The 26,408-nt window shown below is 36.0% G+C and overlaps 1 protein-coding gene across 3 annotated transcripts in view; it reads right to left on the minus strand.

Moving 5' to 3' along the window:
- The window catches only part of GABRA1 (gamma-aminobutyric acid type A receptor subunit alpha1), a 59,004-nt gene that overhangs the window by 16,762 nt on the left and 15,834 nt on the right, over positions 1-26,408 (minus strand). For all 3 annotated transcript variants that reach the window (XM_027606859.2, XM_027606858.2, XM_027606857.2), the window contains exons 4-7: positions 21,855-21,922; positions 14,628-14,848; positions 12,297-12,379; positions 5,180-5,323 (exon numbers count right to left, since the gene is read on the minus strand). In XM_027606859.2, the coding sequence (XP_027462660.1) occupies positions 5,180-5,323; positions 12,297-12,379; positions 14,628-14,848; positions 21,855-21,922 (516 nt within the window). The remainder of the gene's footprint in view (positions 1-5,179; positions 5,324-12,296; positions 12,380-14,627; positions 14,849-21,854; positions 21,923-26,408) is intronic.

Genomic DNA, 26,408 nt, shown 5'->3' on the forward strand with positions numbered 1-26,408 from the left:
AAAATCTAAGAAGTTTTGGCACAAAACACATAAGGAGAAAAAAAAGGCAGCAAAATCATAATCATTTTGTAATAGTTTAAAAATGAAAAACACAACAAAAAAAATCAATCTCCTAAATTGAATTGAAAGAGTATCTCTAGACATCAAGTGCTTATGCACTAAACGTGTTAAATTATTTTCCTCTAATTCAACAGTCTAGAAGAACTGTAATTCAAATATCCTTGCATATCATGTAACCCTCAGGGAAGCTTGTAAATTAGATGTGACAATATTTCTGATACATTACCATACAAAATTAAGGAGAAAGAAAGACAAAAAACAAGGATATAATTCTATAAAGCAGCTTCGAGGGTTTGTTTAGTAAATGGTTTCGGTTTACTTGAAGAGTAAATACTTTGCTTAACTTTATTTGGCTTCAGTTTCCTCATTTGTTTGATTAAAATGATAGTGCTTTACTTAACTATTTCCTAGGACGCCGGGAGGACAAAATGAAATGACAGATACGAAAGTCATTTAAAAAAGCTGAGTCACATGCAGACTGACAGTGTGAAGACAGAAACAATAGAAATGTATTCTCTCCAGCTCTAGAAAGCAACCATTCACGTCAACAAAGTTGTAGTGAACATTAGGTCCCTATAAACCCGTCACTTTCCTTCCAAGTATTTTAAACTTTGTGTTTTCCAAGTTATGTTTTCCCTAAGTTTCTATGTTACATATTTAATAGGATTGAGGAATCAAAAATATCATTGAGGGAGGAATTGGTGTTTTTAATATCTGCGTCAAAGAATTCTGGAACAGAAATAAGAAAAAAAAATGGTTAGAGTTCTAGGCCGCTTAGCCTTTCTAGACGTGTCTCTTCATCTGAAATATGAATAGGTTGACCAGATAACTATAGAAATCTCTTTGCCCTACACTCAATCCCTAGTTTTTACATTTTATGGCTACAATTATTTCTCTGGAGATCATGTACTAGGCTTCATAAAAGCGGGCTCTGAAGCTCCTTGGGTGAATGTCGATCACCGCTGTTGCTCCCTGGTCAGGGAAAATGGTTGCTTTCCTCATTCATTTTGACCCTGCAGGGTCATCCTTAAATCAACTTATCCAGAGAAGACTATCTTTAAGAAAGAAGATCTCACAATTTCTCTTGGTCATCTGTTCTAAGGATAAAAGACAGTCATTCATAAAGAAGAAACATTCTTATTCAGCAAAGCTAAACTAAATTTCCTTTGATCAAATCTGTCATTGACTTAGGTAAATATGAAGGTTTTATAGCCATCACCATATACTTCATAAAGGCATTGTCTATTATTATATTCTTACTGTTTTCTGGCCATGATATTATCATTATGCCTGGTTACTAATTTAATTATTATATTTCTCTGTATAAGTCATATTTTCTTGCTCTTTAGTCACTGTTGTAATTTTTGCACGGGCTCTCCTTAAAGAATTACTTAGGAAACATAATGGGGTATAATAGGATGAGATAAGGTGCCACGTCTGGGGTCCAGCTCCAAACTGCCTTCTCTGATACTTCAAGCAGAAATGAGTTCCTTATGTTGTGTAGCTCCTTTGCACTAACTCTATCATTATTATTAATAGTAATATCTAATATTTATTACATAATTTTATATGTCAGATAGTCTGCTAAGCAGGTTACATGCATTTTTATTTCAATCTCACAGTAGCTCATGAAGTAGATCCTTTTATCATCTCCAAATTGTACAAGAGAAAGAGAAACTGAGAAATGTCTTGCCAAAGGTCAGACAGTTAATAAGTAGTATAACCAGCAATTTAAACCTTCATGGTATAATTCCAGAGTCCATACTCTTAAATCCATGCTGCACTACATTACTGCATTTCACACATGTCTATGTTGCCTGTCATGTGGTTGAGAGCACTCTACAGCTAGACTACCTGCAGGTTCAAATCTCAGCTCTGCCATGCCTAGCTGTGTGACCTAAGAAAAACAGTTAAATCTCTCTGGCTTCAATTATGTCCCATCTATAAAATGGATATAATAACATTAATGCCTCTATCCTGGGATTGTTGTATTAGAACAATGGCAAATGCATGTTAGCTACTTATATCAATCAAATATGAGCTTCTTGAGTGCAGGAATTACGTGTCCTTCATCTATCTTTCCCAAGCCCAATTACGACGTCAAACACAGTAAGTGAGCAAATGGTTGAAGGAATTAGTGAATAAATGAGGGAATAACATAGAATTGTACTGGATTTGAGAGCTGACTGGACTCATCCTTTTATGTGACCATAAAGGTTTTTCTCTGCCAGGTGCGTAGGTGTATTTCAAACTAAATCTCCAACTTACTGTCTTCTCCCAAATCTTATGGCAGACCCCAGGAAAGATATTAGGCCTCTAATGGTTTTGCACTGAATTAAAAAAATCCAAGCATTGGATTGAGCCTTATATTCCTCCCCCCACCCCCCATGTCACTGGAGTGATCTAGAAGTGTTTGGCTTGAAAGAGATCACTGGTAGTATGTATGAATGAGTGTTCACATGTGAGTTGGCTCAGGCAAGTAAGGCAACCCCTTCTAAGAGGTGACCTGAATTGTTTCTCTCCCTGCAGAGGATTTTAAGGTAGAGGAAGATGGTTTTTATCTAATCATTCTCCATGTGGTGCTCTTTCTTGCTGCCATTCCTAGTCTTCTGGCAGAAACAGGGAGGTAAAGCACTCAATGCCATTTATCTTAATGTTTTTAGGGCTCCACAAATATATGTGAAATATGGGATTGAAGACCTTAAAAAGATCTTTGTTTCTTCCCACAGAAATCTATCAGGGTGGATTTTTGATGAGCTAAAGTAGACCCAGAGGAAGTATAGTTCAGTGTTTTATTGTGAGGTTGAAAAGTACACCAAACTGAGTTCCTACATCTGAGAATTTGCTCACTATTTTCCTCACCTCCCTCCCCCCCCCATATCCATTACGGGAATGACAAGAAAAAACTCTTATTTATATAGGTAAACTTGCTGCTTTAGTGCAGAATGTACTTTTAACAGACCCAACATATGAGGTCCAACCAGTTTGGTGATGGTGGGTTGGGCCACTGCCTCTCATCCCCTAGTTCCATTTATGCCTGTATTTCATTTCTGAGTAACTAAAATATATGTAGGCTAAATCCTGATGAAGCCAGAGATGTCTCCAAGTTCATCAGAATGAGCCACTCACTTTGCAGACATGGAAATAGGTCATCAAGAGGGATGCAGTGGCATGTCAAGGTCACTACCACTAGAACTAGAGTGGAGGCACTCCTTTCTCTGAGTAACCCTCCTGGCTTGTATACACTTCTATTGAATGCATGTCACTGGTCCCTGGGGTTGAATTATTGTTGCTTTCACATCCTTCAGCCCTCATTCTAATGATAATGGAGAATTTCTTGAGGGAAAGTTCTATGTTTATTATTGTCAATGTTCTGGGCCTAAAACAGTGATTATTTGGTTCCCAACAAATACAGATTAACAACATGAAAGTCAACCCCTGCAGCAATTCCTCCTTGATTATCCTAGGCTGGATACATTTATTGTTTTATTCATTAACTCACAATATTTATTTAGTGCCTCTTCTGTTTCAGCTACTATAGTAGGGATACAGAAGACAGATATGGTCCCTGCCCTCACAAAAATGTTAATCACAGCATTTACCACCCATTTTGATAATTATAGTTTATGTGTTTGTCTTCCCTTAGACTTCGGTTTCCAAGGCAGCAAGCTCTCCGCCTTGTCTATCACTGACTCTCCAGTGCCTACCACAATATCCAGCTTATAATAGCATTTGATTCTTAAAAGTGAACACTGCTCATTTTAGTATGATTTCCCACATAACTTATGAGGGAGAGAAATGTTCAGTATTTTCCAAGTTCTGGAATCTCGGACTACATAACATTTTGAGCACTTACCAAATGTAATGTTCTGCTTAGTATTTTATATTATCTCATCTTTAATGCAAAAGTATAAAATCCCCACTTTTTAGAAGAGACCGGAGTTTCTAGTTGGATAAACGACTTTCCCAAAGTCACAAGACTTCTATGTGGCAGGACCAGGACTTGAGTGCATATCTTTCTCACTGCAAAGCCTAAAACCTTTCCACTATGCCACATAAATTTTTAATGTGGGCAAAACTGAGCAACAGTCTTCTCCATTTTTCAAAACAAGGAACATAAATGTTTGGGCTTCCAGAGTAGCCATGGTTGTGACAAAATAAGCAAAAGGCAGATCCCATTAAGCAGGGATTTTCCAATAACCAGAATAAGATATATTGATCTATTACATGAACTTGTTAGAATTATCAGAGTCCTAATATAAAGCCTGAAAACTAAGGAAGAAATTTTTCTGACAAGAATAGCACTTCTGCCCTTATTTGTTACCTAATTGTATTTTTTTAGAAATTACCAAAGTGAATGAACTAATTTAAAATTTTGAAGACAGCTATAAAAACTGCTGGCTCTTGTTACGCCTTCACTGATTGAACATAATTAAAATTATTGGGATTGAGGGAGGGTTAAAATCCAAACTTTTATAATTTTCCAGCCCAGTGATCACATTACATTTAGTCACAAAATGGATATTTGCATAACTAAACTCTTATTTCTTGAAATAACTTCAAAAGTTTAAAATTTTGGGTCCAGCTGCTTAATAGTATCTGCTCTAGTTCTTTTGGTATCTTACGTATAATGATCACTGCTACAAATTCACCAAGATTCATTGAATCGTTATAATAATTAGGCCTAGATGATATTAATAGCTAACATTTATTGAGAGTTTTTTTATGTGCCAGAGCTATCATAAGTACTCTTCATGGATTGAATTTATGCCTTCCAATAACTCTGTGAGGTGACCACAGTCAACAGGCAAGGTAGAAGAGTAAGAATTTAATCCATACATTCTTCCCAAAAGTTCACATTTCTAAATACTCTGCTTCCCTGATCACATAGAACTAGCATCTTATTTTGCAAACAAAGAAACAGAGGCCAAAAGACATCAAATGAGGAATCCAAGGGCACAAATCTATAGAGTTTACACTAGTTCCTAGCTTAACTGGTCTCAGGTTAGTCAAATTGTCTCTCTATTTGTGTTATTGTAGAACTTACTGAATTCTCACATTCTCACAAAAACTGTTTATATTTCTTCTGACATCTCTGGAATAATCAACTGGCACTTACCTGTACTAGATTGAACAATTCCAGAATCTACTGTTTGCCCAAGAAGATCATACTGGTTTAGGCGTGATCCATCTTCCGCTACAACCACTGAGCGTGCTGGCTCTCTTGTCCACTCATAAACAACTTCTGCTCTGGTGTAGGCATCTGGAAGGACAGGAAAGAAAATGGCCCATGTGTCACGCTACTTTGGTACTCCTCATTAGCTGGTGAGTCCTATTAGTTTCATATTTTCAATTTCATGGTTCCAGAGGCCAAGAAAGAAGAGTCCATATCCCTTAGTTTAGGAAAATTAAAACACATTTTCCTGATTTGTTCAGTCATCTGTTCACTCTTACAACAAATGGTTATTAAGCACCTACAAAAGACAAAGTACCTTGCTAAAAAAATCCATAACAAACAAGTTTCCCTGATGCTGTGGAACATGCACGGCAGTAATGGGGACAAAAACAGACAAGCTAATAAACATAATTTCAAGTAGCGTTAAATGCAGTAAAGCCATACACAATAGGCTAAGAGGGTAGAGAATGAAGGACATGGGCCTATTTTAGGTAAAGGACTCAGAGAGGGTTCTTAAGGAAATGACAGTTATATGCATGACAGAAATGAGAGTAGGGTATGTCTTGGGGAAGAGTTTGCTGGATAGGTGAGCAAAGAACTTTCTTCCTCTGGTTGAGGTAAAAGCTTGATAAGTTTGAGGAAGAACAGGAATACCAATGTGGCTAAAGCTGAGTACATGAGAGATGAAATACGGAAGGAGCCTGGGTCCAGATTATGTCAGGCCAGGGGAAGGTCATGATAAATGTGAAATATAACACTGGAAATTTTACCAAGCATCCATTTTTAAGGGAAGTCTGACTTTACTTCCTTTTAAATTAATTCTCCTTTTTATGGACGTTTACTATCATGACAATGATATTGATGAGTTTCACCACTTAGCTCATTACACTTCTCAATCATTTTCATTCGCCATGTCACTTTTAACCTAGCCATCCTTCTACATGACCTGTAACTCAGGAAGGTTGGGGGAAGAGGTGTATAGAATGAGTGAGAAGGAAAAGAAGAAGGGATTCCATACCTTTTCTGGTTTCTAGTCACAGAACATCCACTACACAGGGGATGGAATGATAGTATATACTTCCCTTGGTTTAGATGTAGGGTGATATTAAAAATTACAAGAAGAGCACATTAGCAAAAGCAAAGAGTTTCCAAGGTGTTTGAGAGGCAGATATGATACCAAAAGTTGGCTTTACTGTGAAAGTTTTACCCCTTGGCCAACTTCTGCATTAGGCACAGTAGACAAAGTGTCCAGGGTCCACAATACTTCTAGGTGGCCAAGCAATGTGCTATTTTTTTTTAAGTCAGAAAAAAGTGAATACAACCCTGCTTGGAGTATATTAACCTAAAATATAAAAGTTAAAAATATAAAATTATAAATTAAAATACAGTTTTAATCTATTTTTTGAGGAATTGTTCACAAACACAAGTGCCTTGAGCCTGTTAAAGTCATAATACATTCTTGTTTCACCCAATGCCCACCCCAAGCTAATAAACTTGAGTGTTTTGTTCAAATATGTATTTCTCCAAGCTAAAACATTATGAGATGTGAAGTGATGGTGGCATTTTTACACACATGTGAAGCTGCCATAAGAAAGATGAAAGCCATCCCCCTCCTTCTCTGAACCAAAACTTCTTGTCTCTGGGATGAGTTTTGCAGAAAAGTGTAGTCAGTATTCTCCTGATTTTATGTGGGTGTCTGGTGTGCTCCAGCATCATTTCTGGACCAATTTACAATCAGGTATCTTTTTAATCAATTTTTTTTCAGAAGTTTGAGAGAATATGCTAGGAATTAAGTTAGTGGTTACTGCTTCTTTCATAAATGTGTAAGACTGATAAATGAGTGGCTTTGGAATTTGTTCTCATTGATTTTTATTTCTTAATTGTGGCTGTCCTCATTGACTTTTGTGTATATATGTATTTATCTGCAGCTTTACTAAGGTAAAATTGACAAATAAAATTATAGGATATTTAAAGTGTACAACATGAAGATTTGATATACATATACATTGTGAAATAATTCCTACCATTGAGTTAACACATCTCATTAACTTAAATTTTGAATCGTTTCAGCATTGCATTTGTTAAGGAGGAGGACTGCATTTGTTAGCATCTAAAACATGATTTATTTTTAAAAATCCCTCAAAGTAGTGCAGAGCACACTAGTTTGAGAAGAACCATATTGCTTACAATTTGTAGGTACCCATATTCAGTAAAATATTTTTCCGATCATGATAATTTTTTTTCTTTTTTTAATGGGAGTGTCTTACCTAGGAAAACATCTCAAGTTTATGGTAACACAGAATCACTGATTGTTAACATGGAAGGACTTTAGAGGTCATATAGTTTGTCTCATTTTACAGATGATAAACTGAAGCAGAGAAACCCTGAATAGCCTATTTAAGGTCTTATATATTTAAATAGCTATTTAATGGGAAAACTGAGGTAAGAGCATAGAATGACATTCATTCTCCCTTAATGCTATTAATAAGAATTTCCTAGGCAAAAACTGTATATTATATGCTCAAAATCCAAGCAAGGATTCTTGGTGGTCAAGTAATTAGGGATGAAACCAATTCTAGAGATTGTGTCATTTTGTAACAAATAAAAAAAAACTCTTGCTACAGTATTGCACTATCATTAGGGACAGTGCCTGGACTCTACCTTTTTGTACCTAATCATGTGTTGCCAACGGGCTGCTAATATGGTTTTAGAGGAAAAAAACTGTTACCATCCACTTTTCACTTCATATAATTCAATGTCTCACACTTGCAATCTCTTAGAAACTCCATTGTGTACGAAATCTACAACAAACACAGCATTTCTGTGAAAGTGGAGATTACATATTGCTCATGTCTCTCAATGGAAATCTCCCAAAATGCAGAGTGGATCCACATGGTTTAGGAGATGGGGATTAAGGAGTGCACTTGTGAGGAGCACCAGATGTTTTAAAGATCGACTACATTGTACACCTGCAAATAATAAATATTACACTGTATGCTAACTAGAATTTATTTTTTAAAAGATTTTATTTATTTATTTATTTATTTATTTATTTATTTATTTATTTGAAAGAGAGAGAGAGCACGAGCATGAGCAGGGGGAGGGGCAGCGGGAGAGAGAGAAGCAGACTCCCTGCTGAGCAGGGAACCTGATATGGGGCTTGATCCCAGGACCCTGGGGCCATGATTTCAGCTGAAGGCAGATGTTCAACAGATTGAGCCACCCAGGTACCCCAACTAACTAAATGGAATTTAAATAAAAACTTAAAAAATAAAGTTGGTGTTTTAAGATGTAGAAGACAACTATACCTAAGGCATCACAACAGGTAGTATGCCTTACTTCTTCATATCTAGAAAGTAGGTCCTATGACTACTTCCTTCATTTGAGACAATTCAGTATAAAAAAAATAAGGTTAAAAAGTCTTCAGCTACTTAGTCAAAATGCTAAGCTCAGATTTCAAATAAATCAGCAGATTACTTCAGAAAAAAAATTTAAAAAGAATACTTGGCTGGGTTTATGAAAGAACTTTGTGGTGCTACAACGAGAGTTGGTATCAGAAGAGCATCTGCTAATAGACACTATCACTTCACTTTACGGGCTTTTCTCTTTCCATTTGTATGAAGCAGGTGCACTAAATAATTTCCAAAGTTATTTATTATTCAGAATTCATTTAAATATCTATGTATCCCTCCCTCCTTATTTACAAGGCATTGTGCTTGATTATCAGTCAGGAAACCATCATTTATCAAGTCCGCACTAGATCTAGCACTTGCCTAGATCTTATTGTCAGAATATCATCTGAATCTCTTCTTTTAGAATCAAAGCCTTATTTGTATTTTCCTTAAAAAGGAGTTAAAAGATGTCAGCTAAATCATGTACATTGTCTTCTGGTTATCTGGCCTTATGAAGAGGGCTCTATCCCCAATAAGCAAAAAGTGTGATATAACATTGACAATCGTGGTCTAATGGAAAGTGGTAAGGAAAAATCTGCTTTTCTGAGTTTAGTTCTTATCAACATTTGGATGACTTCTCTTCATAAACATTTATTACAGGGTGTTCTACTAAATTATTACAAAATCCTCTAGCTTATCTTTTGCTTATTTTCTTCTGTGAGATTTTGGCAAGATGTTTGCTTCAAAAACCGGGTCAATGCATTTTTAGTCCACTTTTGCCTCAGTTTCTTCATTTCAGAAGTGTGCTAATTAGGCCAGGTCAGAGAACTAACTATACAATAAATCAACCACTACTGCTTCTTCTCAAGCCAATGGCAGGCAATGGTAATTAGTCATGGTGCTCTCCCACTGAGCTCAGATGCTTACTTTTCAATGTCAAATCTTCTCTGTTTAATTCCCCACAGGTCTTAAATCCTTTTCTGAAGCTATCTTTTCTAAGACTTAAACATTGAAGGGGCATTTAAAACCTGATTATTATAATTTTTATCTATTCAATAAATATTTATTAAGTGTCTACATTATATTAGGCTCTGTGCTAGGAAATGCTAAACAAAATAGGTTGTGCTCTCATGGGAGTTTACAGTCTCCAGACAATAAAAATGTCAACCAATAAATAAAACTAATAATTATTGCTGTAATACATCTAAATTAAATATGTATTATAATGAAGAAGATGGGTAGGACTGTATGTAAATTTAGACAAGGTCATTAGGGAAGGCTCCCGAAGATGACATTTATGCTGAGAAGTGAAAAATAAAAGAAGCCAGTTACATGGAGAACCAAGGGAAGAGTAACCCAAGTAGAGAAAAGAGCATATATAAAGGCTCTGAGGTAGAAAGCAGATTTTTATTTAGTTTCAGTTTTCTTACATGAGACACTATTTGTTTTCTACTCGCTATCCATTTCCCCCTTCCTAAAAATACTTCCTATTTTCTTCAGGCTGACAATGTGCCTAGTTAAGAGTATTTCTTCCGAGCCTCATTGGCAGTTAGCATTGGCAATGAGACACATCTTTGATTAATGAGATGTGAGTAAATGTCTGCTAGGATTTTAGGGAAAGCTTTTATCTTTTTGATACAGGTGCTGGTTCTTTCTTCTTTGTCAGTGCACTGTTCTTTATTTTGAAAGCAGATGCAATGGCTGGAGTTGCAGCAGCCATTTTGTGATCAGGAAGAACATATAAGGGCATCTTAAAACATCATCCTCGTTAAGATGCTGACTAACCAACAATCAACCAACAATCACCATCATTCATCTCATGTAAAAATATAAACCCTTCTCCTTTTCAGCTAGCTATACTCACTGCTTGGAAGCATTCCTGACTAGTATACTAAACAAGTAATTTTTTGTCCAAAACAAGGTATTTCTGAAGGAAAAGGGGGCACTATTAGTAGTTATATAAGGATATTAGGCATAAATAATTACTGCCCCAGGCAAACTATAATGCATGATTTTCCTAAGTAAAAGATTATTTTGTAGATTAGATGAACTGATACACATACAAATGTTGAATATCCTGCCTAGCATACAAGTAACACATAATACATAATATTGTTAGGAATGGAAATGGTAATCAGGAGAAAACATAGTAGTCCGTAACACAGAATATAAATTAAATTGGGAAAAGAGTGGGGATGAGGGAGTTATCACCACAGCCCATTTGGCTGACAATTTTTGAAGTGGTTTGTCCTTGGGTTTCAGTATAGAATTAGATTTATAAATAAACTTGTCTCTCCATGACTAGTGCTGCTAGGAGCCTGAAGGCCTTTGCTATTTTCTTTGCTTGCTGTCTTCCTACACCACCACTATTTTTTTTTCTATGAATCATATCTTCACCAAAATAGTTGCTTAGACTGTCTGTCTAGTGGGAACAGAAAGCTGGCTAGGTAGTCCCGGAGTTGACGCAGTCCTTGTAAGTCTTCTGCAGGAAACCAGGAATACATTGTTCTCACTCCCTTTATATATGCATACTAGTCCAAAGCAGAAGGGGAGAGGAAGACCAGAGAACCTGACTCTGCTGTCCACTGTTCTCTTGGCTCCTCTAATGTGTGCCTACCTAGTTTCAAATAGCAGAAGCCCCAACAGTTATCATAAAGTTATCTAGGATACCTTCAAAAGCATTACCACACATGAATTTCATGGGATATCCAAACAGATCTAGAACTTTTCAAAAGACTCTGATTAGGGTAAATTCTCATCAGGCAATATTTTTTTAGGAGTAGACTTCATTATTAAGAAACAACTATCATCCACTGCTGGCACCTACCAATATTTCCATCTGATAAACAACTTGCAATATTCTTAAGGTCAAACAAATGTCAGCAATGATACAAAATAAGTACAGTGATCTCCCATTTATTGGCAGGGAGATATTATCTATGGGGTAAAAACATCCGTACTCCACTTGCTTTTTCTATGAATACAGCTTTAACAAAAGTAGAATTTTTCCACTAATTAATTAAATCCATTCTTTGTCATAATAATCTCTTCCTGAAATAACATTAAAAATGAAATAAAAGATTATTACTTATAGAAAGTAACTTTTTAAAGATTTTATATATTTTAGGGAGAGGAGAGAGAGAGAGAACAAGGAGGTGGAAGTGGGGGAATAGAAGGGGCTAGTGGGAGAGGGAAAAATAGACTGAGCAGGAATCCTGATGCAGGCTTGATCCTAGGACTTGGAGGTCATGACCTGAGCTGAAGGCAACTTCAGCTTAACCTTAACCAACTGAACCATCCAGGCACCCCTAGAAAGTATTTGCAGCAAATCACTAAACTTTCTTCATGGTTTTTATCTGTCTCCTAACAAACTTTACTGATTGGAAATTTCTTGCTTAAAGACTTAGGTGTCTCAGTTGTGCCTGGGTGGCTCAGTCAGTTAAGTATCTGACTCTTTATTTTGGCTCAGGTCATTATCTCAGAGTCCTGAGATTGAGCCCTGCATCAGGCTCTGCACTCAGCCTGGAATCTGCTTGTCCCTCTCCCTCTGTTCCTCTTCCTGCTCCCTCGCTCTCTCTCAAATAAATAAATGAATAAAATATTTAAAAAAAACAAAGGCTTAGGTCTCTCATAAGAATAAAGAAAATCAAAATTAAAAATTTACTCACAGCTTCCAAATTTTAGTGGGCAGGCATGTGCATCCATAGGGAAGTCCTCCAAATGCATTGGACACTCAGCTCTCACCGTCAGCCTTATCAATTAAGGAAAACAGAAGACATAAACAAGAGCCCTATAGATTAGACACTTACTGATAAATACGACCAGGATGTTATTATCTATAGCAAATATATTAAGAAAAGCAAGAGAGGCAGGCACAAACTGCAGCATGATACTGAGCTGTTAACCAAAAGATCTAAAAGGAATTATTTACAACAATGATTGGATTCTATCCATTTGTTTGTTTTGAGAAAATAGGTATGATTTTGTATGATGGGCAAGCATTTGTAATATTTCCCAAGACAAGCATCATTACCTAATCTACCTAGGCCACCTAGACCCAGAAAATCTTTGGAGACTAAAACTAGATGTAAGCAAATAAATACTTGGATAAAGACTTGGTGGAGAAGAAGACATGGAGAGAAGAGGATGTCTCCTCTCCTCAGGGCAGCTCTCCCCATCGCCTTCCTTAAAACAGCACCGGTCCCCATAAAACAACAAAGGAACAGGCAAAGGAGAGTCTGTGGGTGATTTCACTATATTCCAACCATTTCATTTTATACAAATTTACTGCCTAATGGAAGGCGGACTCTGCTAGTCTTCTCTTTAGTCCCTATCTTCAGTTCTATTTACATTTTGAAAAAGGGTAAAGAAAATAATTCACTGAAATATATTTGATTTTGTTTGGTGGAATTATGAGGGAATTTATACCAAATTCCTCACATGGTTTTTATAAAATATATTTACCCATATTATTAAGTAGCTCAAGAAATGTGGTAGGGATGGCTTTATAGCCAGTAAACTCATTAAGTGATTAAAGCAAATATGAAATGTGCAAATTAATGATCAAACTTGCATTTTGAAATCAAAATATTAAGGACAGTGATGATGTATTAGCAAAGGTGGTGATAAGTTTAGGAGATGGGCAGTAACAGGCTAGTTACTGATGAAGAACATTACATGCATCAGAAAGTAAGAACTGATCAACTTTTCAATAGGTGCAAATCCTGCCCCAGAATATTGCCAGCTGGGAGGAACAAATACTGAACTTAGGCTCAAAAACAAGTGTAGGGTTTTTTATAAGGGGAGGATGTTTCAAGTTTCACTTATAAATGGGTCCTACTTGGATGATCTGGAAAGGTCTCAACAGGTCTCCTCCACTGATCCTCCATTTTCTCTCTCTTTTTTTTTTTTTTTTGAGATTTGTCATTCTTTAATTCTATTAAATATCTATTAGTTGAGTCCAACATCTGAAGCGGCTCTTGAGGCATTATTTCCTTTCTTTTTCATTTGGATATTTTGTATAAAAAGGTAGAAATTCTGGCAGCTTTCTTCAAAAGCAAAGGATCACTATATTCCCACACTAAACAAAACCCACCAAGTCTAGGGTTTTGCCTTCATTACCTTTTTGTGCCAAAGGAATACTTGGACAGTCTGAACTACCAAGTACTGTCCAGATCTACAAAAACAACATTCTAACAAGTCTCTTGAGGATGAAATAACTTTTCCCTTAAGAATGAGTTGTGGACAATTTTTAATTGCTTACAAATTAGGAATATTTTAAACATTTTTTCTTTAAAAATATTAACAACATTTTTTGATTCATGTTTGCTTCATTGAACCATAAATGAAGATACCTAGCTGCCAGGTTTTCCAATAATCTCAAAATGGGAGAAATATTTGTAAAGCAGAAATATCTCTCTCTATCTATCTATAACTCATACATATAAATATTCTTCAACTTAAACAAAATTAAGAATACTTATATTCTCATTCTAACAATGTTATTATAAATTCATATACTTCTCCTAAATGTATACTTCCACATGATTCTACGGTTTTTATGACACTTGAACTGTTCTAATTTTTTTGGATTTTTCTCCTTCTTTTTAAGTAGAAACATTTTTGGATACATACCTTGAGATAGCTTCTAGAAATCTGATCTAGACCTTATTGGGATGCAGGAATATATGAGGTTAGTAGTAGGGGGAAGAAGTTCCTCATATTGAATTAGAGCATGTTGGAGAGATACTTGAGATATATCACTTAATATACATTATAAACTCCCCCCCCACTTTATCTAATCATTTTACTTAATGCTTTAATACTTGCATAAGACTTCAGTTGGTTTATTTTTCATAGCGGAGTAATTATTAAGGTTGAAAAAGAGGGCAAACAGGAAACCAGATGCTCCACTGTGGCCCACCAGCTTCATGGTCACATATATATGGAAGAGAAAGAAGTACAGAAAGAATCACAGATAGAAATGAAGTCATCTTTACCTCATGGTGTACAACAAGGTGCCATCCTCTGTGATCCTCAGGAGTTTGTTTGGCATGGTCATGTTGTGTGCCACTGACTTCTTTCCATTGTGAAAAAAGGTATCTGGAGTCCAGATCTTACTTGCCATTAGGTTATTCAACCGGAGAACTGTCATGGGTCCTTTAAATTTTAATCTTTCATCCTTCCAGCTTTGACGGAAAAATACATCTATTGTATATTCCTAGGTAATTTTGGAAAATGGCAGAGTTCACTAAGCTGTATTTTGCAATGCAAATAGCTTACACAGACAATGCTTATTTTTTGCAACTTTAAAAGCAAAATATGAGCTAGGTGATGTTTTCAGAAGTAAACTTGTGGTGGCCTGTACATACTGGTTTCAGGTGAATCAGTGGTCAGCATAATCATTTTTGAAAATATCTAAAGTGTCTGAAATATTTCTTGGTCAGAAAAATTCCACAACTATCTCCTCAGATATGTGAAAAGAAAATCATGCCCTACTCCCTACACCTCTACCACACTAGCACTCAAAAAAATAGAATACAGTACACATTAAAACAAAGCTCACCCTGGAGCTTACTACATATATATGTTTAAATGTTTAAATTAGATAATGACAGCTACAAAGATAGAGCATAGTCTTTTGGGGGGCCCTTCCACAGTCTGAAAACCTCACAGTCAATTTCAAATCATCCATGGTTCTAATACTAGCGTGATAACCCCATCTCCTTTTTGGCTAAGTAAAAAAAAAAATTTTTTTTGTTTACAGATAATGTATATAGACTTTAAATTTTTCACAACAAAGAAGATTATGAAAATAATCTGTTTCACTGTTAATTGGGATCTTCGCCAAAAAAAAAAAATGTAGAATATGAGGGTGTGTGTGTGTGTGTGAGTGTGTATCTGAGTATATGTGTGTATAAGACACATGAGAAATGTGTGAAGCTCATCATCATTCACAGCCAGGGAATCTATTTATTTGAATAAACACAGCATTCCTTAGGGCAATACCCAGAGACAAACATCTGCTAATCTGAAAACAAGCAATGTGACTTACCAGCTCCTAAAACAGAAAAGGGTAATATCCATCTTCCTTGCAGCACTTGCTACACTGACACTAAATTTGGAACTTAATGGTTTGAAATAAAGATTACCACATTCTCCATTAATCTTAGCATGCTCCAAACTGGAAGGAAGACTAACTTGAAAACATCATGCTACATTTTCTTAATCCCCTAAACTCTGATGCATTAGAAAGCTGTTGTTTGGTTTTTTTTTTTTTTAATCTTATACATATCATCTTTAGAACATGCATAAAAAATAATATCTGTGTCTAGGCATTTTGTGCATGAGCTTAACTACCTGTCTTTTTCTCAGGCTTTATGTAAGATTAGGTAAAGATTGGATAAAGGTTTATCCTTCTGCCACACGTTTGATATAGCTGAGCCCTTCTGATCCAGTAACTAGTATTATCATTGGATAGTTTACAGTGTACCAGGCATAGTGCTAAATGTCGATTGAGATAGCAGCAACAAGGAAGTGTAACATGATGCCAGTTTATATTTATGGGCAAGAGAAACTACCTTGTTTGTTGTTTAGGTAATTTTCTGTGTCTGGAAGTGTGAGGTGAAAACGCACTGAGATACAAGAGATAGGAATTTACATACCAGGAACCATTTGTTAAGCATCTCTAAATTTAGCAGAGGGAGAAACTGTTTAAACTTGGATGCTGTAAGGAAAACTCATGGAGTAAGATGGGCATACAATGATATTTTCCATGAGGAGAGAGATGGGGAGGGAGCCTATAGACTACATTGGGAAGTGATTCAGAGTAGCAGTGCTTGCCAGGGAAGCAAATGGATGGATTTACCCTGAGCTGTGTGTGTTCTCTTCTCTCGACGACAGGATTACGAGATAGGGATATGATAATCAGGATATTTCTATTACTCAGGAATCAGCCACATAAGCTCTATTTTCTGTACAACTGAACTACTTTAGCCTGTCAAACAGTAGAGGGAATAGTCACTTGTAAATCAAGATGCCCAACTGACCATATTCCTATGAACCCCAAAATTTTATTTTGTTCATTTGTTTACTTGCTCCAAGGAGATTTTTGAAAATGAAATAAATGTCAAATATTTTAAAAACCTTAAAATATATTTATTATCAAGTCATAATAGATACACCCCAAAGTCAATGATTCCAAAAATTATGTCAAAACTTGCCAAATTCCTCATGTTTATGTATTTGTCATGTTTACAACCAGCTTTACTTACTGGTGCTAAATGGCAGACATTGAAATCCCCAAATTCATTTATGATATTCTCCCTTCAAATACTGTACTGGCCACACAAGCAGGCACACACACACCCTGCAAAAGTAACTGGATAAGCTTTCATTTCCATGTTCCCTTCAGCTAGAAGTGGAAATGAAAACTGAAATAAAACACTTGATAATGATCAGATACTGTCTAACCAAGAGTGTAAGTATTTGGTCTCCCATTTTCTGAGAACTGCCCCTGCAACATTGCCATGGTAGTACCCGGAGGTTCTCTGCATGACCTCACCCTGGGGGTCATAGCGCACTAGGCTGACATGGGCCAGAGCTCCCTCTTCAAGAAACTGGAATAAGAGGAGGAGAGCAGAGCCATAACGTGACGGTTATGGGTATAAGTTCTACCCCTGCTAACTGGAGCTAAATTGTTTGTCTGCCAGATGTGTAACTTCAGGTCATTTTCTGACCTTTCTAAACTCCAGTTTCCACTCTATAAAGTGGGGATCATGCAGTAGTGATTTCACTTGCCTATTGTGAGAAGTGAGTTAATAATGCAAGTGAACAGCTTGCCAGAATGTCTGAAACATGGGAAGTTCTCGGTAAACATTAGAAGTTATTTGTCTCCCCATTTCTTTGCTTTAGCAACACAAATTTCTATCAGATTCCAATGTAGCTGGGAATGAGAAAAGTTGCTCTTTGTTTGGACTGGTAGCAGGATAGGAAACCTCAGGAAAGTGAGGTGCTCATAACCAAGCAAAGTAAAATCAGAAGGCAAAGGAAAAGACCCTACAGAACACTGTCTGAACAAGTAGGAAGCTCTGGCGAAGATGTTGTTCAAGGTTCAGCGTGCCAGCCCCCACCATTCAAGTGAGATGTCTCTCCACGGTCCCCTGTTCAATAGAGTAGGTTGCTGGAGAATGTGAGTCTTACTCTGAAGACTGGGACAAAACATCCGTTATGTTCCTAAATAAATACTGTATTGAAGTGTTCCCACTTGCACCATCTATTACCATCTGTGTGTGCTTTGACTTCATACATTTTAAGCACCATGGAAAACAGGGCTCTATGATTGTGCTGCCTGGATATTTCTGTCAGAACCTAGTGCCCTGGGAATGTGCCGTTTGATTGCCAATTAATGGTTTTTAAAATAAAGTTAAGGAGTTGTCCTAATTTTGTTTTCTATTCCAGATGAAGTCAGATGCCTTGGGAGCTGTGGAACCTCTAGGGACACACAGCCTGAGTTCAAGTTGCTACCTAGCTAGGTCACTTTCCCCCTCTGGAAAATACGGATAATGATAATGCCTAGGTAAAATCATGGTACGGGTACTAGATGAAATATGATCTATAAACCTATTAGCATGGTGCTTCACATATTGTAAGCATTCAATACTATTGAATTCTGTTATTATGGTTATCCTTATTAGATATTTTACTAGTTCTCACTTTTAAAAACTACAAAGTTTTCCTTGCCTTGAAAAATAGCTTTGTCATTGGCCTGATTTTGATAGACTCTAAATCATACTGCTCTTTATGTGTAATTCACCCATAATGTGGTTTAAATGAGTAACCTCAAATGAATTGGCCAGGTATAATTTCCACTAGCCACTCAGCATATCAGTTGTAGGCAGGGCTAATTTGGTCCTCTAACAGAACAATTCAAACATTATCTCATTCAGGAATTTTAGGCAACAGGGAGTATAACTGGCTTAGACACTCTGTTCCTTCTTCCTATCTGATATTTGACCAAAGGCCATTTATGAAAAGTAATTCACGATAATCATAGGCTTAATGATGTATCAAAAATCCCAACGTACACCTTTAGTCCAAGACAAAAAAAAAATCAGTTTTTTTAAATGACAATCTAAACCAATAACTCAAAGGTATACCAAATATTTTCAAGAGAAAATGTGCCTTTATTTGAGCACTGTCCCGTAACAACTCCTATTGAGCATCTAGCCTTTGTGAGGCAATATGAAAGATGCCAGTGATAGAGAATATTCATTTTTAATTACGATGATGATAATGATAATGAGGAGGAGGAATAATATCATTATCAGTGTGTGATGTTTGTAATGCTTCATCCCTCTCGATGTTTCCCTTTATGAGAAGAAAGCTTCACCAGTGCAAAACTTCTGAATGCTCTCCAGTCCCTCATACTTCTCTATTTAGGGAGGGGAAGAGAGAAGAATAATTTCATTTGATGGGTAAATATGGAAGGAGAAATCAATCTTGCCTATCTCAGCCTCTTCCTGCTGCACTGTCCACAAGACTCACAATTTCTGATGTTTTTCCATGCTAGAAGTTTTATATGGACAGTCTCTGCCCTAACAGAGGGAGGCCAAAGTCTTGCCAGGTGACTGGGTGGGTTAATCTGACTGATTCTGATATTTATTCTCTGAAAACTCACGTATCTACAGATATATACCACCTTCTGCAGGACCATAATTATTAGTAATAAAGATGATATTCTCACTTTCCAAATCCCTTATTCTATTATCTTATTTCTCGGAAGGTTTGGAACTCAGGAAAGAGGGTATTATTTATTGAGTCCCATAAGACTTTATGTTTTTAAAGTCAATATAGACTCCTAAACCTATCACTAAATAAGTAGTAATTCAACACTTACTGTAAGCCAGCAATGTGCTGATACTGTGAGGGATGTGAAACAAATGTCTTTACATTTTTTTGGCGTTACTTTAGGAAAATAAGACATTTATATAAGAGAAATAACTTCACAAAGCAGTGTTATAATGAGGCCAAAAGCTAAGTTGTTATTTTACAGTCAATAAATGTGACTAGAATACAGAAAGGGAAACTTAATCCATTATCGGATTAATAAAAAAAGGTTTCCATTAAGCTTTTGGGTCTTGATTTGGGCCTTTATGGAAATGTAGGATTCAGATGGTTGGGAAATAGAGGGAATTTTCCATGAAGGGAACAGCATGATAAGGAGTTCAGAGACAAAAATAATAATAATTATTATTTATTGAGTGCTATCTATAAACACTTTATTTACATAGCTCATTTAAAATTCCTAACTATCTTACAAGGAGAGGCAATTATAATAATATACCAATTTTAGAGACTTTGAGGCTTACACACGTAAGTGATTTGCCCAAGGTGATGCTATTGGTAGTGGTGAGGTGTGAATTCAGCCAGCCTGGATCCTAGACAAGTTCAGCTCACCTCCAAGTGGTATGGCTTCACAGAAAGTAGTACTTAAGCAAACGACTAAAGTAAATAGTCAATATTAGGAACAAATGAGGACGAATGGTAACATCATCTGTGGACTATATGAAATACAGGCAGAGGAGTTTAAATTTGACCTTAAACCTGACTGGGCTCTATTAAATGTTCTTAATTAGAAAAGTAGCATGAGAGAATAGTGTTGTAAGACAGAGTTCCAACATGGGAGAATCACAAGAGGTCCTCAGAGTGATCAGTTTAGCAAAAAATAGTGTATAACAATATTTCAAGAAAGTGAACTACAGATCAACCACTGTAATAAGTTGCCAAAGGAATAAATCCACAATTATGGCTAATTCTTATATCTCTATTTCTTGCATAGTAATAATGGCTGACATACATTGAGTGCTTCCTATATGCTAAGAACTTTTAAATGCTTTTCATGTATGAATTTATTTAATACTTGTGATAACCGCATGAGGTATTATCATCACTCCCATCTTACACATGAAGAAACTGAGGCAAAGAGATATTAAGGAACTTCCCCAACAATACAGCTTTATAAGCGCAGAACGTGGGATTATAAACCAAGGCAGCATTCTGGTTCGGAAATCTGTATTCTTACCTACCACTCTCTTATGCTCTGCTGATTTTAATTGGCATAGTCACTACATTTCATAACCTGTGTTAAGATCTAAACTATCTAATTACCCTGATACAGCATTTCCCAGTGTTTGACTCACAGAGTACTAGCTCTACAGAATGTCAACAGGTATCGCATAAAAGGTTTTGGACAAATATGATTGGAAAACACTAGATTAAATGTAAACAGGTCCTTACTTCAGGACTTGTCAGAGATTTTACTCTGCCAAAGTGGGTACACTTGAGAATTTCCACACTTTGAGAAATGCTGGTCCAAACTGGTATTTTCTGTAACTTTTATTCTCAAACTATTATGAAGTCAGAGGACTTTTATGTACAGATGGTGTCAACAAAAAAGCATTTTAAGAATAATATTCAATAAATATATCTTTGAAATATTTCAGAACGGTGTGTCTTCATGGCCTCTTTATGATTTTTTGATTATATAGGAGCTTGGCTATTATGAGTACACAAATATTACAACAGAGCTCTACTCTTTTACCAATTCCCATCAAATAGAAGAGAAATTCATGTTAACTTATTGGGTTGGGAAAAGAAAGAACAGGTATGTATTAATTTTATTTTCATTCTTCGTACTAATTTAATGAATTTCTTTTTTGCAGTGAAGCTGAACATTTCCCATCGGTGTGTTTAACTATTTCTCTGTCTAATTCTGGTCAAGTATTCACTCAGCTTTTACACTCACATCCCCTTTTTAGCCAAGAATAATTCAGAAATCATGATGTTCATGGCTATTCTATATGAGTGCTGGTTATCTTGAGACCTAGCATCTTTGAATCAACATGCCCTCCTAAATAAAATGTAAGGCAGATCATACTATTTGGCTTACAGAACATAAACCAAGGCGAAGCAATCATTTCAGGGATGGAAAAAAAGAAGTCTGCAGTGGTTGATATCATAAATAGGTTTGGTCTGGAAAGTAAGTGGGTATTGTCTATTATATAAATTTTATGTATTAGTATATATTACATATTATGCATACAGAAAGACAAAAAGGTATAGCCAAGCTATTTCAAGTTGCTCTCTAAATACCTGGTCTGTAATTTCCTTTCAAAAGTTAAATTTAGAAAATATACCAAGAAAACCAAAAACGCAGTGTCACTTACCATATCATGGTCTGAAACAGGTCCAAAACTGGTGACGAAGATGTCGGTCTTCACTTCAGTTACACGCTCTGATGAAGCAGGAAATTGGGACAGTGAATGTCTACCAACAGTCCTTATTAGATCTCACTACCACATACTCACACCCAAATGGGAAATTTATTGGCTTTGATTAGCTATTTCTAAAATTGGTCCACTGTGTAGTCCTGATAATTTACTGCTTACACATGAAATTTCACAGTTAATATTTTTCAATGGAGAACAGAGCCTAAATATGCCACTTTGGGAGGCAGACTTTATGAAGTCAGCTGCTGCTTAATGAATTCCTCAAGAATGGGCACAATTTCCTAAATGATACCAAGCCACTTCACATTGTAATAAAAAAATATGTTAGCATATGGGTGTCATTTAAGCTTAAATATTCTTACAGAGCTCACCAGATCCTCCAGGTACTTAGGATACTCTTGGGAAGTATATAGTATACTGTGGCAAGCTTTATTAACTCTTTAAGGACTAAAGGGTATGTTTTGTAAATGATGCTTTCTGGCACTAAATCATAACTGAATTATCCAAATTACTCCCTGGGAAAAAGCTGACAACCTATATAAATATTTTCAATTTTGAGGATAAGAAGAATATATTATGGCACAGCAAAAGTTCATTTAATAAACTCCATTTCAAGTTCAATGTGATTTTATTTTATTAGTCTCTGAGGCATATATATCAACCAATAAAACATATTCATTGTAGTCTGGTGACAACACAGGCATTTTCAAGGAAATTCAGTCACCCTCCCCCCCCCAAAAAAAATGATAGAAAAATGTTGCTTTCACAAAAGGACACAATTTGTTTAGAGGTGAGAATGAAAAGGATGGCTTTGTCATTTTAAACTGTAGCTCTGAGAAATAATGGTCCAGTATCTTAAGCAATTCATTTTATTTATCAGGACATTTATATCTCTGATGTAGGGCATGAAAAAGATGATCCAATATATGCAGTAATGAATTCTTTTGAAAATCAAGAATTTTATCTCTCAGCAATTCACCTGTAAACAGTTAATACTTTCAGTATAAATTTCTCTCAAGAAGGTCTTGTTATATACTGTCCATAATGTGTACTACAAATGAGAATATAATTTGGAGGTAGAGATAATCCCTTCGATAACCAATACAATATTTTTTGGCTCATTTCCCTCCTCCCCCTTTCTTTCTTTTCTTCCTTTTTTTTCTAACAATTTCATTGGCTCCAAAAATGCTTAAATAAGCCCCTTGACGTAAGAATCGTCTGAGATTTACTCTTTAAAAACTTGAAAATGGAGGACATAGTTTGAAAGAAAGAAAATAGAGCTGTGTTTTTCGATCTCACTTCCTTCCAACGTCAGTGTTAATATTCTACGGCAACTATACAGCTTGAAAGGAACAGCCGTTAGCAATGTCTTAGCTGGAGTAACCATTGGTTTCTTCTGGCTGTCTCCATTCTCTCCCCTTCTGCAGTCAGTTTCCTAGTGCTTACATCTCTCTTTCTCTTCTGCACCCTCTCTCCATATGTATTCTTTACTCGACTAACTCTTTTTCTTAAACATCTGCTATTTCTTAAGAATCCATCTAGAGCTCACACTTTATTAGAATGCCAGGACTGACTTTCAATTAAAACAATAATAAAAAGAAACTGCATGCTATCTATTCCCAAAAGCTAGGATTTATCTTATTAATTGAGCTCATTTTTGTCCTTTCTCTTTCAGCATTTTCCTTTCTAGTTCAAGCACAGCAGACTTTGATATGAAAAAAACATGCACTTATTGCCATGAAAAAGGCACAAAAAGAGCAGATAATAGAGAATTGGGCCTGTTTTCATCCTAAGTCCTAGTGTCCCAAGGTATGCTCCTTATTGGAAATAATTTTGATTCTTATTATTTACATAGATTATTTTTTTGCAATTAAAAGCACCCTGTATTATGTGATCAAATTAATATCTGTATTTTCTTTCTACATAAATCTTGAAATAGTTGGGTCCTCCTGTTATTTTATTTACTTTTCTAAGTGGTTGACTCAACCTAATTTTGTTTCTAAGGTTGAGTTTTCATTCTCTGCAGATTATAAACTGTGGGACTTACGGTGACTATCTTATAGATCTGGGTAACATCTACAGAATTAAAGTTATGTACATTCTTTCATTTTTATTTTTGTGGCAGGGATCTACTATTAAGTGCATGTTCATTTGGGAAATAGGTATGAATATTTGCATAGAAATAGGTCTGCATATTTGCAAGTGCTTGGCAGTGTAGGGCAGCTTTCCTGAACTCCTTTATCACCATTATCTATTTCTTGATTGTGGGGAGGGCATAATTTCTGCACTTCAAGGTAACTCCGCAAGGTAGCTAGCTTTACAAAAACTGGCTTAGCAGATGTTTTAGGAGCAACCAATCTGTTTTATCTGTCATGATAAAGTGCTCTAAAGAAGTGAGATATCCACTTGCCAAATATATGGGCTATTTCTCTCTGCCATTTTTAAATTGTTAGTAAATGATGATGCTACATAACTAACAAACTATAAAGACCAAAAAACCTATTTATAAAGATTACTGTACCAATAAAATAGAATGTAGAGCATGGTTAAGTTTATACACATTTATTGCCACACATAATTTTTAGTGTGCCATATAGAAAGATTAGGCATAAAGGCAAAGCAGTTCACACAAATGGCTATAATCACATTTTAAAAGTCTGTTTCTTTAATCCTTTATCTATCCTTGCCCCTAAGTATATTTACCATAGCAGTTCATCATCTTCAAGTGCTTGACCTTATTTTCTACTAGTTATCTCCCTCTGATATTACCCAAAAGTCACCATTTTAATATTCCAAGGCATGTACCCTGACTGAAAGCCCTCACCTGAGTCCTTCAGATGACCTTTTCACCACATACTCTAATCATACAGATATTCTTAAAGAGTTTCTGATTTTTGCTCTCTGTTCATTCTGTTTCTCCTCCAAACATATTCACAAACCTTACGGTTAAGGTAGAAAAATGTCTAAGTCACCAAACTGAAGGTTGCCTGGTGGGGGTGGGGAAGGTGCGGGGACACTCAACTACTAAGTGGAAGAGGTGGGTCATGGCACCAGAAGAGGAAGGAGGAGGGCGAAATAAGATCCAGGAAACCATCTGGACCTTGGGATAAGATAATTAGAGAAAGGGAACAACACTTTCTGTATTTTTCCCTCTAATATATTTTCCTTGCCACATACCCAAACAGTTTTCTTTGATTTGTCATCAGCTGTTTGTGAGTGGCCAGTTTCCATTGCTGAAAAATTCTGCTTATTATGTCTGTCTCTGGAAGACTCATCACGAAAATTAGCATGCCAGTGTCTCGAAGAAATCATGTTTTAAATAAATGTGATCAACCTTGTTTACCCCCATATTTCCCAAACTTATCTGAGAATGCTATTATAAAATGTTATAAAAGCTTTATGGTAAACATAAGGCTAATGTAATTTATCATGTTGTTTATTTAATTTTTTTAAACTTGATAATATGTTTGGAAATTTAAAAAGAAATTGAAAAAAATTAACCCCCCCAGAATACCTTCATTCACATAAATCTGCTATCTTGATGTATTCTTTTCCTTCTTTTTTTTCTATTCAAGTGATTATCCTCAAACCACATTCTCATTCAGTTGAGTACAATTTCAGTGACAAGAAATAAGTTCTTTTGACCAAAAGTATGTCGTTCACTATAGCTCACTAGCAATTTAGTGATACGTGAAGTCTTTCTTTCTTTCTTTCTCTTTCTTTCTTTCTTTCTTTCTTTCTTTCTTTCTTTCTTTCTTTCTTCTTTTTTAATTAATTTATTTTTATTAACAGATAATGTATTATTTGTTTCAGGGGTACAGGTCTGTGATTCAACAGTCTTACACAATTCACAGCGCTCACCATAGCATATACCCTCCCCATTCTTTAGACAGAAGATTTATAATTCAGAGTGCAAAGGTTCAAGATTGAGGACTGTTATGAATGTACTTTAGTCAAATTGTAAAAAATGACATGGTTAACTTGCCTTTTCAGCAAAGAAATGATGATCTGAAATCAAGACCTCTTTAGGTCTAGGACCAGGGTTAAATGGAAGATATGCTCATACATAGGGGCTTTGACTGATATCTAAGAGAACTGTTGAGGAAACTTCTTTCCCAATTCTGGGAAAATTTAGTCTTTTCCCCTCCTTTCCAACTTGAAATCCCCATAAATCTCCATGAAGGGGAGAAATAAATAAATAAATAAATAATTTTAGGGAGTTATTTATTACTTAAGGAATTATCTATTATTTAAGGAACATTAGATCATTAAAATCCAAATTGCATGCTCTAATACCAGACTTTATTGACTCAGCACTGGACTCTAAAGTGTTATTAGAAATATCTAGAAAGTGGGGCGTCTGGGTGGCTCAGTTGGTTAAGCGACTGCCTTTGGCTCAGGTCATGATCCTGGAGGGCCGGGATCGAGTCCCGCATCGGGCTCCCTGCTCAGCAGGGAGTCTGCTTCTCCCTCTGACCCTCTTTCCTCTCG

This window comes from Zalophus californianus, chromosome 5 (genome assembly GCF_009762305.2).
Source record: "Zalophus californianus isolate mZalCal1 chromosome 5, mZalCal1.pri.v2, whole genome shotgun sequence".
Taxonomy (NCBI): Eukaryota; Metazoa; Chordata; class Mammalia; order Carnivora; family Otariidae; genus Zalophus; species Zalophus californianus.